Genomic DNA, 14,408 nt, shown 5'->3' with positions numbered 1-14,408 from the left:
ATTTTCTCTTGTTTGCATTTTGAGTGAAGAGTTTGCTTTGGTAACCCTGGTTCCTGTTTGTTTCACAGTGTGCACATGTGTGGTTCACAAACGCTGCCACCAGCTAATTGTCACAGCATGCCCCAGAATAAAGAAAGACAAGAAAGGAGAGGTACGAGCGGAACTCAGTCTCTGTGTTTGGTGAAACTTGGTGAGGTGTGGGTGAAAGTCCATATGTCTATATTTGTAGATCCATTCATTTTCAGGTTTGTTGACTTATCACATGTACATCAGAACATACAGTGACATGTGTCATTTGCATCAACAACCTATGGATGAGCTGAGGCCGGCACACAAGTGTCACCACATATATTGGTGCCAACACGGCATGTCCACAATGTAGTGATCTCATTGGCAGTGTTAAATGTGGTGGTGCAATGTACAAAAGCCATTAGTATTGATACTGAGACATTGAACCCTTCCACACCAATGGAAAAGTTAAATTCATGTGTGTAAATAAATTTAGAACATAAAATAAGTAAAGGTAAATAAAGAAAAGTGGTTTAAAATATCCTACAGGAGACATAAGAGACGGCAGATGATGGAAATTGAAGCAAAAAATAAAGTGCTGGAGGAACATGGAGGAACAGCATCTGTGGAGGCAAAGAGATGGTTGAAGTTTTGGGCTGAGATCCTGCATCAGGACTGCTCACTATTGCTCACTTCAAAGGGTGGGCAATTCATACTGGCCTTGCTAGTTACTTTATTCTAATGTGCACCTTTCTGAGGGGGTTTGATAGGATGAATGTTCGGCTATCTAGAATCAGGTTGATCATCTTAAAAATGAGGACATTCAGAAAAGAGATAAGGAGAAGTTTCTTCACCCAGAGGGAAGTGAATTTGTGGAATTCTCTGCTCGTGGAAACAGAAGACCAATAAGCCAAGGGTTTGCTATGCCATTCCAAATGAACATGTCTAATCCTTTTACTGAAGACCTGTAATTCAGCACAATGGAAACATCACTCTATTTCAATCTAAATTAGTTCCTGCTCAAAATGATAGGATTTTGCCTCTAGTGGGCAATTACTTCTGCATTGTGGGAAATAAAAATAATTAGCTAAAAGTCAAAGTCACAGTAAATTTATTATCAAAGTATGTATATGTCACCATGTACAACCTTGAAATCCATTTTCTTACAGCCATTTTCTGAAAAATAAAGAAATACAATAGAATTTGTGAAAAACTATACATAAAGACTGATAAACCAACATAAAAAAGAAGACAAATAGAGCCAAAAATATATACTGGGAACAGGAGTTGTAGAGCCCTTGAGAGAGAGTGAGTAGGTTGTGGAATCAGTCAGAGTTGAGGAGAGTGAAGTTATCCACACTGATTCAGGAGCCTGATGGTTTTAGGCTAATAACTGCAGAATCTGGTGGTGTGGAACCTAAGGCTCCTGTACATCCTGATGATGGTAGCAGTGACAAGAGAGCATGGCCTAGATGATTGGCGTCCTTGATGCTGCCTTCTTGTGGCAATGTTCCATGGAAATGTGCCCATGGGTGGGGATGGCTTTGCCTATGATGGACTGGGCTATATCCATCATTTTCTGCAGACATTTCCATTCCTGGGCATTGATGTTTCCATAGCAAGCTATGGTGCTACCAGTTAGGATACTCTCTGCTCTGCACCTATGGAAGCTTATCAAAATTTTAGTGACATGCTGTATCTATGCAAGCTTTTAGAAAGTAGAGGTGCTGTCATGCCTTCGTTATGATGGTCCCAGGAGAAATCCTCTGATTGTGATAACACCAAGGAATTTAAAGTAACTGACCTTTAATCCCCTAATGAGGACTGGCTCGTGGACTTCTGACTTCTGCCTCCTGTAGCCAATAAGCAGCTCTTTGCCTTTGCTGACGTTGAGCGAGAGGTTGTTGTTGTGACACCATTCAGCCAGATTTTCAGTCTCCCTCCTATATGTGCCAATTTGTCACCACCTTTGATTCAGCCAACGACAGTGGTATCATCAGCAAACTTATATACTGTATTTAGCTGTGCATTCATTGGTTTGAAGTTAGTAGAGCAGGTGCTAAGGGCACAGCCTTGTGGTGGACCTGAACTGATGGTGATTATGGAGATGTTGCCAATCCAAACTGACTGGGGTCTGCAAGTGATGAAAGAGAAGATCCAGTTGCACAGGGAATTATCGAGTTCTGGGTCTTGGAGCTTAGCGATGAGTTTCAAAGGGATGGTAGTGTTGAATGCTGAGCTATAGACAATGGAGAACATCTTGATGTATGCATCTTAGACAAATGGTAGACAAATTGGCATCTTAGACAAATTGGTAGACAAATTGGAGCACTCATCAGGCATGAGCTGATATGCCATCCTAACTTTACTAAGCTGTCACATTTGCTAACATATTACTGTGTAAACTCAAGGGTCTTCATTAATTATAACTGTGGCTCACTTGATCGTACACTTGCCTGTTGCACTTGGAGGTCCTGTCAGACTCTAGAGGTTAAAGATTGAAAAGCCCAGTGGTATAATTGGCGATGCCATCTTTAGGACAATGGATCCCTTTGCCATGTTTTGAAGAAAGATGAAGAAGTTATGTCCACCATAAGACCATAAGAAATAGGATCAGAATTAGGCCACTCAGCCCATTGAATCTACTCCATCATTCCATCATGGCTGATTTATTTTTTCCTCTCAATCCCATTCTCCTGCCTTCTCCCTGTAACCCTTGATGCCCTGACAAACCAACAACCTATCAACCTCTGCTTTCAATATACTCAGTGGCTTCGACTCCACAGCTGTCCATGGCAATGAATTCCACAGATTCATCACCCTCTCGCTAAAGAAATTCCTCCTCATCTCAGTTCTAAATGGACATCCCTCTATTCTGAGGCTGCACCCTCTGGTCTTAGGCTCACCCACTATAGGAAACATCCTCTCCACATCCACTTTATATAGGCATTTTAATATTCTATAGGTTTCAAGAAAATACCCTCATTCTTCTAAACTCCAGCAAGTACAAGCCCAAAGTCATCAAACGCTTCTCATATGTTAACCCTTTTATTCCCGAAATCATTCCAGTCTAAAACAAATAGTCTAAAAGCTTCTTGGAGACACAGATTTAGGTACCCATAATTAATGCTATGTAGCTAACTTCCCTGAGTACATAAATATTCTTATTTGTCAATAGAACAATTATTGATGTGCTAAGTGATTGTCTCCATCTGGTCTGCAAGCTTCCTTCAACCAAGCAACTTAGCCAACTTTGTCTGTTTGAAACAAGCCAAATTGAATAACCCATTGTTGTATTCTGCACCCCTTCAGCATTTAGACAGGTTTTATGAAACAACAAATCTGCTATAAAGAGTGCTTGTTGTAAAGATATGTTTTCAAACTCGTTACTATTTCCATTTACATTTTAAAAATTGAAGTCTGGCTCCCGTTTATGACCAAAAGCTAAATAAAGAATATAGTTGAAAGTTTAACTTACAACTGTTTTATCTTTACAAATGGCAGCTGTTGTGCTTAGAAAGCTAAGCTTAACAAAAACAAGAGGAGCCCCAATGGCCCAGGATGTGAATATCCATCACAGACACATTAGAAAGGGATGTTTCTCTGGGATGTGAAGATATGTGGAGCGATGCGCTCTATAGTCAAGCCTTTCCCCCTGATGAGTCCAGGAGTTAGCTTCTCCCACTTACTTGTGTTCCTGTGTTAAATTACCCAGTCACAATCTTGGGAGACCAGCACTGACAGCTTTGAACTTAATGAAATGCCTGTGTGGAGAAGGCAGACACAGATTTCAATCTAACATGTCAATGTGCATTGAAAGAATGGACCCTGTAACTGACAACATGTTTAATTCATGGCCTGTAATATTTGAAAGCTAAAAATATGCTGCCTGTCGAGCTACACAATGCAGCTGTTCCATATGTTCTGTACCAGATAGGAATCCACACCAAACTAATTTTCTCCCCATCAAGAATTACATTTGACAAACTGGATTCTTTCCAGGAGTCACAGCTTTATTTTTGGTCGAGTGGCTGACGGCTTTCTGAACCTCAGTCATTGCTTTGCTTACTCCACAGTTTGGCTTCCAGTTTGCTGGCCACTGGAACAGTCAGATCTGTAAAGCAAAAGTGCCCCCTGGTGGCAGAAGATAGGAACATCCATATCTAAACCCTTCCATTTACTGAGTTCCCAGAGCATTGTTTACAGACTCCTGGTATATACAGGGACTGTGTTTGCCATTGTGGGACCCTTGTCACTGCAGAACAAAACTCTTGTCTGACTTTCCTTCTCATTTGAGTAGCCATGTTTTAAGATGATTGAAGAGGCCGATCGGGGAGGAACAGGCTCATTCAATGCTCTAATTTGTAAGTAAGCTAGAGAAGACCAAGAGAAGCTATGGGCTTTTCCTGCTGGCTTGCTGTTAGATTGTGTGAAATGGTAGCCAGCAATATGTTGCCTCTTTCTTGTCTGTGGTGGAGACTTCTAGCCACAGATGAGTGAATCCAATGGTTAGAAGGTTAGCTCTTTTGACGGTAAGGAAACTGAGAGAAATAATAACATCATGAGTTACAAACAGCACCAAAAGGAAATAATTGTGTCTTTGTTTATCTCTGCATATGTCTTTCTTAACTAATTGATGGTTCTATTCAGCAGGTATGTGAACAAAGATTCAGCATCAATGTGCGTCACCAGTTCCACGTCCACAACTACAAGAAACCCACTTTCTGTGACCATTGTGGCTCTCTGCTCTATGGGCTAATTGGACAAGGGAAACAGTGTAAAGGTAATGGGCTCCTCTCCTTCAGCGCCTGGGGGAAAGGGAACTCAGATGAGTTGGTGCAGAGAGCTATCAGAGGGGTGAGCAGAAGGCCCTCATGATGCACTTCTCCTTGTGTTTGGGGATGAGTACAATGATGACAGCCAGTGACTGTCACCCACATGGAATACTGAGTGTGCTGCGGAGGGCGACGGGGTAATGAGACCGGAGAAATGTAACAAACTATAAACACAAGAGTTTCTGCAGATGCTGGAAATCCAAAGCAACACACACAAAATGGACTTCAACCCAGATAAGTATGAAGTGGTTCATTTTGGTAGGTCAAATACAATGGCAGAATATGGTATTAATGGTAAGACTCTTGGCAGTGTGGAGGATCAGAGAGATCTTGTGGTCCGAGTCCATAGGACACTCAAAGCAGTTGCGCAGGTTGACTCCGTGGTTATGAAGGCGTACAGTGTATTGGCCTTCATCAATTGTGGAATTGAATTTAGGAACCGAGAGGTAATGTTGCAGCTATATAGGACCCTGGTCAGACCCCACTTGGAGTACTGTGCTCAGTTCTGGTTGCCTCACTACAGGAAGGATGTGGAAGCCATAGAAAGGGTGCAGAGGAGATTTACAAGGATGTTGCCTGGATTGGGGAGCATGTCTTATGAGGATAGGTTGAGTGAACTTGGCCTTTTCTCCTTGGAGCGTCAGAGGATGAGAGGTGACCTGATAGAGGTGTACAAGATGATGAGAGGCATTGATCATGTGGATAGTCAGAGGCTGTTTCCCAGGGCTGAAATGGTTGCCACAAGAGGACACAGGTTTAAGGTGCTGGGGAGTAGATACAGAGGAGATGTCAGGTGTAAGTTTTTTACTCAGAGAGTGTTGAGTGCGTGGAATAGGCTGCCGGCAACAGTGGTGGAGGCCGAAACAATAGGGTCTTTTAAGAGACTTTTGGATAGGTACATGGAGCTTAGAAAAATAGAGGGCTATGGGTAAGTCTAGTAATTTCTAAAGTAGGTACATGTTTGACACAACTTTGTTGGCTGAAGGGCCTGTATTGTGCTGTAGGTTTTCTATATTTCTATGTAAAATGCTGGAGGAACTCAGCAGGTGAGGCAGCATCCACAGAACTGAACAAACTGTCAACATTTCGGGCTGAGACACTTCTTCAGGACTGGAAAGGATTGAAAAGGTTGGGGGGGGGAGGGCGATTAGCTAGAAGGTGATAGGTGAAGCCAGGTGGAAGGGAAAGGTAAAGGGCTGGAGAGGAAGAAGTCTGATAGGCGAGGAGAGTAGGCCATGGGAGGAAGGGAAGGAGGAGGAGACCCAGGTGAAATGATGGGAAGGTGAGAAGAGGTAAGAGGCTAGAGTAGGGAATAGAAGAGAAGGGGAGAGGGAGGAAAAAATATTTTTACCGGAAGGAGAAATCGATATTCATATTGTCAGGTTGGAGGGTACCCAGATGGAATATAAGGTGTTGCCCTTCTACCCTGAGGGTGACCTCATTGTGGCACAAGAGGAGGCCATGGACGGGGAATTGGAATCAGAATTGAAATGTTTGGCCACCGGGAAGTTCAGTTTTTGGCAGATGGAGCAGATGTGCTGGCAGGATATTGTGTGATTTGTGTTTAGGATTAGGTGAGACAAATACCTTGACCACAGTAATATCTAAACAGGCCAAGGCTATCCACTAAAATTGCACTGAAATGCTTCTTTACTGTACCTTTTAGACAATGCTTTGTAAATGCACAAAGAGGAAATGTAATTGACTAATGGCTTTGCTTAGTTCTCTTCTCTTAATCAGAAGGGTAATTGAGGAAAAGCCAGATGTGTTCATTGATGGTCAGTACATGAGGAAATGTTAGGCCTTTGACTTCTATGGCCAATGAAGGTGAAGGCAGCAGCAAACATTTTCTATTATTACAAGCACACGCCCCTGTCAGAATATATAAACAATGCAGTGCTGAACACTTGCTACACAGTCATTGGTTCAACACATCATACACCCAAGGGCCTGCCTCCACATTCTGATGGGCATTAGAGGGGAAGCAGGTTCGACAGGCTTCATGCTATATTAGTCAGGTGATGCTGCTCAAAAGAGCATTTATTTATGCAGCAATGTTTACATTAATCTAACTTTCCTCATCTTTTTTTCACATAGTTACATTCCACAAATCCAACAGGTATTCAATCCCTTTGGTTAGCCAGCATCTATGGAGGGGAATAAACAGTCAATGTTTCAGGCCAAGGCCCTTCATCAGGTGGAGCAGGGGAAGGAACACAAACTGGCAGGTGATAGGTGAAGCCAGGTGAGGGGGACGGTGGGTGGATGGAGGAGGGAGCTGCTTCTTCCCTGCCTTCTTATTCTGGCTTTTCTCCCCTTCTGATGAGCAAAGAGATGAGAGCTAGTGACTGCCGCACACATCAGTCCCGATGAAGAGTTTCAGCCCAAAACATCGACTGTTCATTCCCCTCCACAGGTGCTGCCTGGTCTTCAGCATTTTCTCTGTGTGTTGCTTCAGACTTCGAGCATCTGCAGAATCTCTTGTGTTTATCTTCTGTTAGCCAGCTGTCGTCGTCATAGTTACTGAATCACCGCAAGAGCTGAGTCTCGGAATCCCACTGTTACAAAAATCAAAATCTCAGAGCTCCATTGAATGGAAACAAAGAAAAATATTGCATAAATACCAGAAATCTTGTCATTTGCCTCCTGTCAACAACCCTCAGTAAAGATGCTGAGCACTGTGTGCTCTTTTCAATTGGCTTAATGGAGACTCTTCCAGGGTAAGGTTCCTCAGCTGCTCTGTCAAGTCTGCTGACACCTTTTTTGCAGAGAGTCAGAGGGTGTGTTGTTCACTGCATACACGACCAACAGGAATTCAAAGTGAACATGCTAGAAACATAGACAATAGGTGCAGGAGTAGGCCATTCGGCCCTTCGAACCTGCTCCGCCATTCAGTATGATCATGGCTGATCATCCAACTCAGAACCCTGTACCTGCTTTCTCTCCATACCCCCTGATCCCTTTAGCCCCAAGGGCCATATCTAACTTCCTATTAAATATAGCCAATGAACCGGCCTCAACCGTTTCCTGTGGCAGAGAATTCCACAGATTCACCACACTCTGTGAAGAAGTTTTTCCTCATCTCGGTCCTAAAAGGCTTCTCCTTGATCCTTAATGATGTGCTGCATGATGTGCCAGGCGTGGAGAATTCTGCAGGGTCATTTTTACTTCCAGTTGGCAGTCTCAGGTTGCTGACAGCATGGTTAGGATGTGTGCACCGCCAGACACTGAATCATGTTTTCTTCTTTTGACAGTTTGCAAAATGAACATTCACATTCGCTGCGAGAACAACGTGGCCCCGAGCTGTGGGGTGAACTCCGTGGAGCTCGCCAGGAAGCTGGCAGAGATGGGGCTCAGTGCGGGCAGCATAGCTACCCTGAAGAGGAGGCAGACGGTAAGGGAGTGTTTCGGAACAGGTGGAGCTGGTTGCGCCGGCATCCGTTAACGGCCGACACTGGAGTGTTCCCACGCGGCGGCTGCTGTGCGCCAGAAAGTTTCTGCTCAGCAGTGGAGTGGGTGTGGGACACACTGAAGATAGATTCATACAATCATGGGAATATATAACACATTGTTTCATTGTGTCCATAGTGATGAAAAAAGAACTAATTTGCCAAATCCTAATTGTCGACTTTTCTTCCATAGCCCAGTTGGTTTCAGTACTTCTGAAACCCATCTTTCCACGAATTATCATCAAAGCCCTCTTGATTCTTGATCTCTCTGCTAAAGGAAAAAGGTGCTTCCTGTTTATTCCTCGACGAGCTCCTCAGTAATTATCCCCCTCATCTCCATCTATCTTACAGCAGATGATTACGTCTTTGGACTAAATTCCACTTGTCATTTACCTTCTCCATTAAATTAGTCTATTAGCTGTGAATTCTGCTGTTGAATTGACTTGGCAGTTTGAATGGTTCAGCACAGACTAGATGGACTGAAGAGCCTGTTTCCGTGCTATCTTTTTCTTTGACTCTATGAAATCCAAATAGTTTAATAATCCACTTAACGTTTTAATTGGAGAGCTTTAGCCTGTTGATAATGGGCATTGAAAATACATATCTGTATTTCTTAAACCATTTTAATTCTAATTTCCATTCCTGGCCAATATTGCTCCTGTAGTATTTAAATTCTCCTGAGTCAGTAAGAAAACTATAGTTATTCTGTGTACATCATCACTTATGTTAGTAATGGCAGTAGGACAGTTAGTGCTCAACCTTGGTCTGTCATTTCATAAGATCATGATAGAAGCAGTCTTAAATAACTTTTCCTGCTCTTTCAAGATTCTTTAACTCCCTTGTGGTTTAATTGTTTGGCTCTGCCTTGAATATATTCAGTGACTCCATCTATATATCTCTGAGTTGGAGGATTTCTAAACAATCGCAACACACTTGGAGATGAAATCCTTCCTCCTTTCACTCCTAAGTATGCCTGTCTCTCCAATGGAAGCTTATGTTACACTCGCCAAGAAAATCCCAGAACAACTTCTGATCAGATCATCAGTTGAGCAGCATTTAGGCCAAATTGAACCATGTTTTCCTAGCCAATCCCTTGTTCAGAACCAAATTCAGATGTATTATCGCTGACATATGACTGACAAATTACTATTGCCTGTTTATAAGTAAATAGAAATACACATACACACACAGTGCAGAGAGGAACAGTGAGGTAGTTTTCTTAGGTTCATCAGAAATCTGATGGCAGAGGGGAAGAAGCTACTCCTAAAACGTTGAGTGTGGGTCTTCAGGCTCCTGTACCTCTTCCCCAATGGGTATTAATAAGATGGCATATCACAGATGGTAAGGATCTTTCGTGGTGGAGGCTGCTTTCTTGAGGCACCACTTTCTGAAGATGTCCTTGATGGCGAGTGGCCTTTGATGGAGTTGGCTGAGTCTATAGCTTTCTGTAGCCTCTTTAGATCCTGTGCATTAGAATCTCCATAACATGTAGTGATGCCGCCAGTCACGATGATCTCCACAGTACATTTGCAGAAAATTTCTAGAGTCTTTGGTGACAAGCCAAATCTCCTCACGCTCCTAGAGAATTATAGCTGCTGGCCTGCCTTTTTCGTGATTGCATAATTAGCAGGCTCAGGTTAGAGAAAACTTTCATAAGTTTGTCCTGATGCTTTCTTTGTTGAGTTACATTATTTTCCCAACAACACAAATCAGACAGTTAGGGTAAAACCATATTGAGTTAGACAATCCCATCTGCTGTAGGAATCAGGCCTTCACTGTTGATGGTGGGCTTTCCAAGGACCTCTTCAAAAAGTCAGCATCCTTCATGAAGGGCCCTCCATCTCCCATTACCTTCTCTCTTTTTATGACTTCTGTCAGAGGGAACGTACAGAAGCCTGAAGAATCACACTTAAATGTTTCAGGAGCAGTTTGTTCCGTCCGCCATCAGAATGGACAATGAACTATTCCATGAACACTGCCTTACTTTTTTTACTCACTTTTTTCACTACTTATTCAATTAAATATATTGTAAATTAAAGTATTTTATGTATTGCACTGCTCTGCTGCCTCAAAGCAACAGACTTCATGACAAACATCAGTGATATTGAACTTGATTCTGACTCAGATTACAGCAGTTGCCATCAAAATGTCAATTTTCTCCCTGTATCAAGACCCTGAGATTAATTTTCTTGCAGGTGTACTCAATAAATCCAAGAACCAAAATGAAAGATCGATGAAAGACCATGCCAACAAGGTGGACAACCAGTGTGCACAAGACAAAAAACTGTGCTGTGCAAATACAAAGAGAAAGAAAAAAAATAAACAATAAATAAACAAACAAGCAAGCAATGGATATTGAGAACATGAGATAGGGTGTCCATAGCTTGTGGGAGCAGTTCAGTGATGGGGCAAGTGAAGTTGAGTGAAGTTATCCCCTTTGGTTCAAGGGTCTGATGGCTGATGGGCAGTAACTGCTCCTGAAACTGGTGCTGCGAGTCCTGGGGCTCCTGCACCTTTTTTCAGATGGCAGCAGCATGAAAAGAGCATCTGCTGGGTGGTGGGTGTCCCTTATGATGGATGCTGATCTCTTGCAACAGTGTTTCATGTAGATGTGCTCAATGGTGAGGAGGCGGGCTAGGCTGTACCCATTACCTTCTGTAGGATTTTCCATTCAAGGGCATTGGTGTTTCCAAACCAGGCTTTTATGCAGCCAGTCAATTTACTCTCCACTGCACATCTATTTATGTTTGTCGAAGTTTTGGAAGTCATGCCAAATCTTCACAAACTTCTAAAGAGTAGAGGTGATGCCATGCTTTCTTTGTAATTGCAGTTACTCTGAAATGAGAATATTTGTTAGTGTTGTGTCTATAAATCTTACATCCCACAGAGAATTTCTGGGCACGGGAGATACTGCCGATGCTGGAAATCAAGAACTGCACACGCAGAATGAATCACCTCCCAGTTTCTGATATCATCACCCCTCTCTCACCCATCTTCCCCTTCACCCAGTCTTGCCTATCATCTGCCAGCATGTACTCACTTGCTTCTCCCCACCTTCTTATTCTGGTTTCTGCACCCTTCCTCCCTAGTCCTAATGGATGGTCTCAGCCCAAAGCGAGACGCTTCATTTTCCTCCGTAGATGTTGCCTGACCCGCTGAGTTCCTCCAGCATTTTGTGCATGTTACTTGAGAATTTCTGGACAGTTGTTATAATAAACTGGTTATTTTTTGGCTGGTGTTAATTGTTACATTCCTGAATCCTGCATTAATTGTCTCATGTTCTTTTACTTGAAAAAGAGGCAAAGTCATAAAAACCACAAGGACGACCAGGCCCCGGATGAGACGCCTGACAGCAACGACAAGGAAAGCCAGCAAGTGCAACGCAAACTAAGCATCGACGATTTCACCTTCATCAGTGTTCTAGGAAAAGGCAGCTTTGGGAAGGTAAGTTACACCCTACATTGAAAAACAGGAAAAATGCATAAGGTGAGATATGTTTTACTGCCCATAGTGTAGTGCAGCAGACTGCAACACAGTGAGCTCCTGTCAGCTTTGTTTGATAGATAATGACAGGCAGACTGCAACCCTAGATGTAGATTCTCCATTATTCATGGGCAGGCCTATCATGTATAAAATAATTAGACTGTCTTTCCTGCACTAATGTCAGAGAAGTGTGCAGATCCCTAGTGAATCTGACCTTTATCTCCTTATACAAAATAATATTTTAAACCTGGGATTAAGAAAGGTCAAACACTATCTCCTGTCACAAATCCTTCAGGAATGATGTGTAAAGCTTCTAAAAAAAAATGTCACTTTTGGCACTGGGAAGAGAAAATATGTACGTATCCAAGGATTGCAAAACACGGAGATTTATTTAACAATGGGCAGTTTGATAGTCTTTCTGCCGAGATAGTTTTCTTGTATCTCTTTGCCTCCCCCAGCTGGGTATCATGTAGTCTTTTTGAGTATAAAAGTCCATAGATGATGAAATCTGGTATTTGGGTTTGTTTATTGATCTGGGCTGTACTGAAAATAAATTTCCTCCCTAATCAGCACTGGGCTGTGTTTAAGGGGCGCAGAAGTGCGGCAGTTCCTGCTGCTGCCTCACTGACCCTTCATGCTCCTAATCTGGAGATTGCATGCTCTTCCTGTGATCCTGTGAACTCTCACTGAATGCTCCAGTTTCCTCACACATCCATTGGCATGTTAATTGGTTAACTGGCCACGGTAAATTACCCTGGAGTATAATTTAGTGGCAAAAGCATCACGGGGGTTCACAATGATGGGTATATGAGAGGGCCCAGTGATTTCAGCCAAGGTGATAGTTGACCCGCAGCATTTGGTCTGTAAGATGCAGCACAGCAGAGCAGCAGTTCAGCCAGCCGTAAGATCGGGGTTTGATTCCTGCCGCTGTCCGTAAGGAGTTTTTCTCCCCGTGACCTTGTGGGTTTCTTCTGAATTCTCTGGTTTCTTTCCAGGTTCCAAAGACGTATGGGTTGGGGTTAGTGAGCTGAGGGCGTGCTGTGGAGGTGACACTTGCAAGCTGCCCAGCACAATCCTCGCTGATTTGATTTGACACAAATGATACATTTCACTGTATGTTTCGATGTACGTGTAACAAAACTAATCTTAATATATCTTTATCCCTTTAAGTGAAAACGATAATGAGTATTCCAATTACTGATCTTGGAAAAAGACTATTTATATGGAACGGGTCAACTGCAAGACCAGGCTAAAGTTTAAAACTTTTTGATTCAAGCTGCCTTTCTATGCACCTAAATAGACCATTTATCAAAATTAGAGGGTTTGCTTAGATTGTAAATACTGATCTTTCCAACCCAAGGTTCTAAGATGGCAGTGCTAAATCAGAATGGAAACATCTCACCTGATTTTGAACTTCAGGGGAACTGATACACTTTCATCTTTGTTCTGGGTTATTCCAAAACCAGGTAATGCTGGCAGAGTTCAAAGGGACAGAAGATGTGTATGCTGTGAAAATACTGAAGAAAGACATGATTCTTCAGGATGATGATGTGGAGTGCACAATGACTGAGAAGCGGATCTTGTCACTGGCCAAAAACCACCCGTACCTTACACAGATCTTCTGTTGCTTCCAAACTCCGGTAAGCACAATCAGTTGCAATTAGTTCCAGACACAAAACAGTAGTACAAAGCGTGGACCACCAGAGTGTACATTTTAGAATCTCATTCTATGCAACTGGAAACTTCTTGTATCTATCCTAATGGAACAAGTCTCCCTTGAAAGTCTCCAGATAGTAGGGGATTTGCAACTTAGGGTTCTGCAGGCAAGATGGTGAGGTGCATATGGGAAGGAAGAGATGGCGAGTATTTTACAGATAACCTGAGGGGTATCGTGTAGCTTATTCACTGACGGAGAGTTTGATGGCTCTGCATTGGCTTGAGTTTGGAGGGAAATGTTGGCATAGGTGCAGCAGTCCTGAAGATGCAGCCATTGTGGCAAAGTGCCATATAGGTTGGGAAGCCAGAGTGATACAAGCAAGTAAGCTCTGGGGATCACTGCATCTGCTGTTCCAAACTTGCTAATTACTGGGAATGTTGTCACATGTTTCTCAGAAACTTTCTGAAACTGTTAAAACATAATTTTTTAAAATCTGAAAAACAAATCAAAATTACAGATGAAAACAAAAAACATTCTTGCATAATTGTTTAAATAAAGAATATTTGGGACCTGGATTGATACGGGAGCAGGAGCAGCCAAGTACGTATTTGTCTGAGCTTGCGACAGCATTCAATGAGTTCATGCTAAATAGATCCTGCTTCCAATTTTACTTTCCTGACTCTGCCCATGCCCCAATACACTAAAAACCTATTTTTCCTTGAACCTGCTGAGTGATTGAGCTGCTACATTTCTCAGGTTCAGAGAATTCCAAATATCCATCTTCCACTGGTTCAGGAATTTCTTCCACACCTCCGAAGGTTGTCTCCTCATTCTGGGGCAGTGACCCCTAATTCTGCATTACCACAAAGGAAATTCTCTCAGCATCTAATCTGTCCATCCATTGCAGAATCTTGAGAGTTACTTCGAACAGTACAGCACCGGACAGGCCATCCAGCCCACAAATGTTGTGCCAAT

General features: G+C 42.7%; 1 protein-coding gene across 7 annotated transcripts in view; it reads left to right on the top strand.

The window, feature by feature from the left end:
• prkcha (protein kinase C, eta, a) overlaps positions 1-14,408 on the top strand; it is a 402,904-nt gene that overhangs the window by 306,799 nt on the left and 81,697 nt on the right. For 6 of the 7 annotated variants that reach the window (XM_073039531.1, XM_073039533.1, XM_073039527.1 and 3 more), the window contains 5 exons: positions 69-151; positions 4,660-4,792; positions 8,099-8,238; positions 11,591-11,737; positions 13,243-13,416. In XM_073039531.1, the coding sequence (XP_072895632.1) occupies positions 69-151; positions 4,660-4,792; positions 8,099-8,238; positions 11,591-11,737; positions 13,243-13,416 (677 nt within the window). The remainder of the gene's footprint in view (positions 1-68; positions 152-4,659; positions 4,793-8,098; positions 8,239-11,590; positions 11,738-13,242; positions 13,417-14,408) is intronic. The other variant, XM_073039528.1, reaches the window with a different exon arrangement.

The sequence above is a fragment of the Hemitrygon akajei genome, chromosome 3 (assembly GCF_048418815.1).
Source record: "Hemitrygon akajei chromosome 3, sHemAka1.3, whole genome shotgun sequence".
NCBI lineage: Eukaryota > Metazoa > Chordata > Chondrichthyes > Myliobatiformes > Dasyatidae > Hemitrygon > Hemitrygon akajei.
The sequence above is the reverse complement of the archived record's forward strand: the minus strand, read 5'-3'. Positions and strand labels throughout refer to the sequence as shown.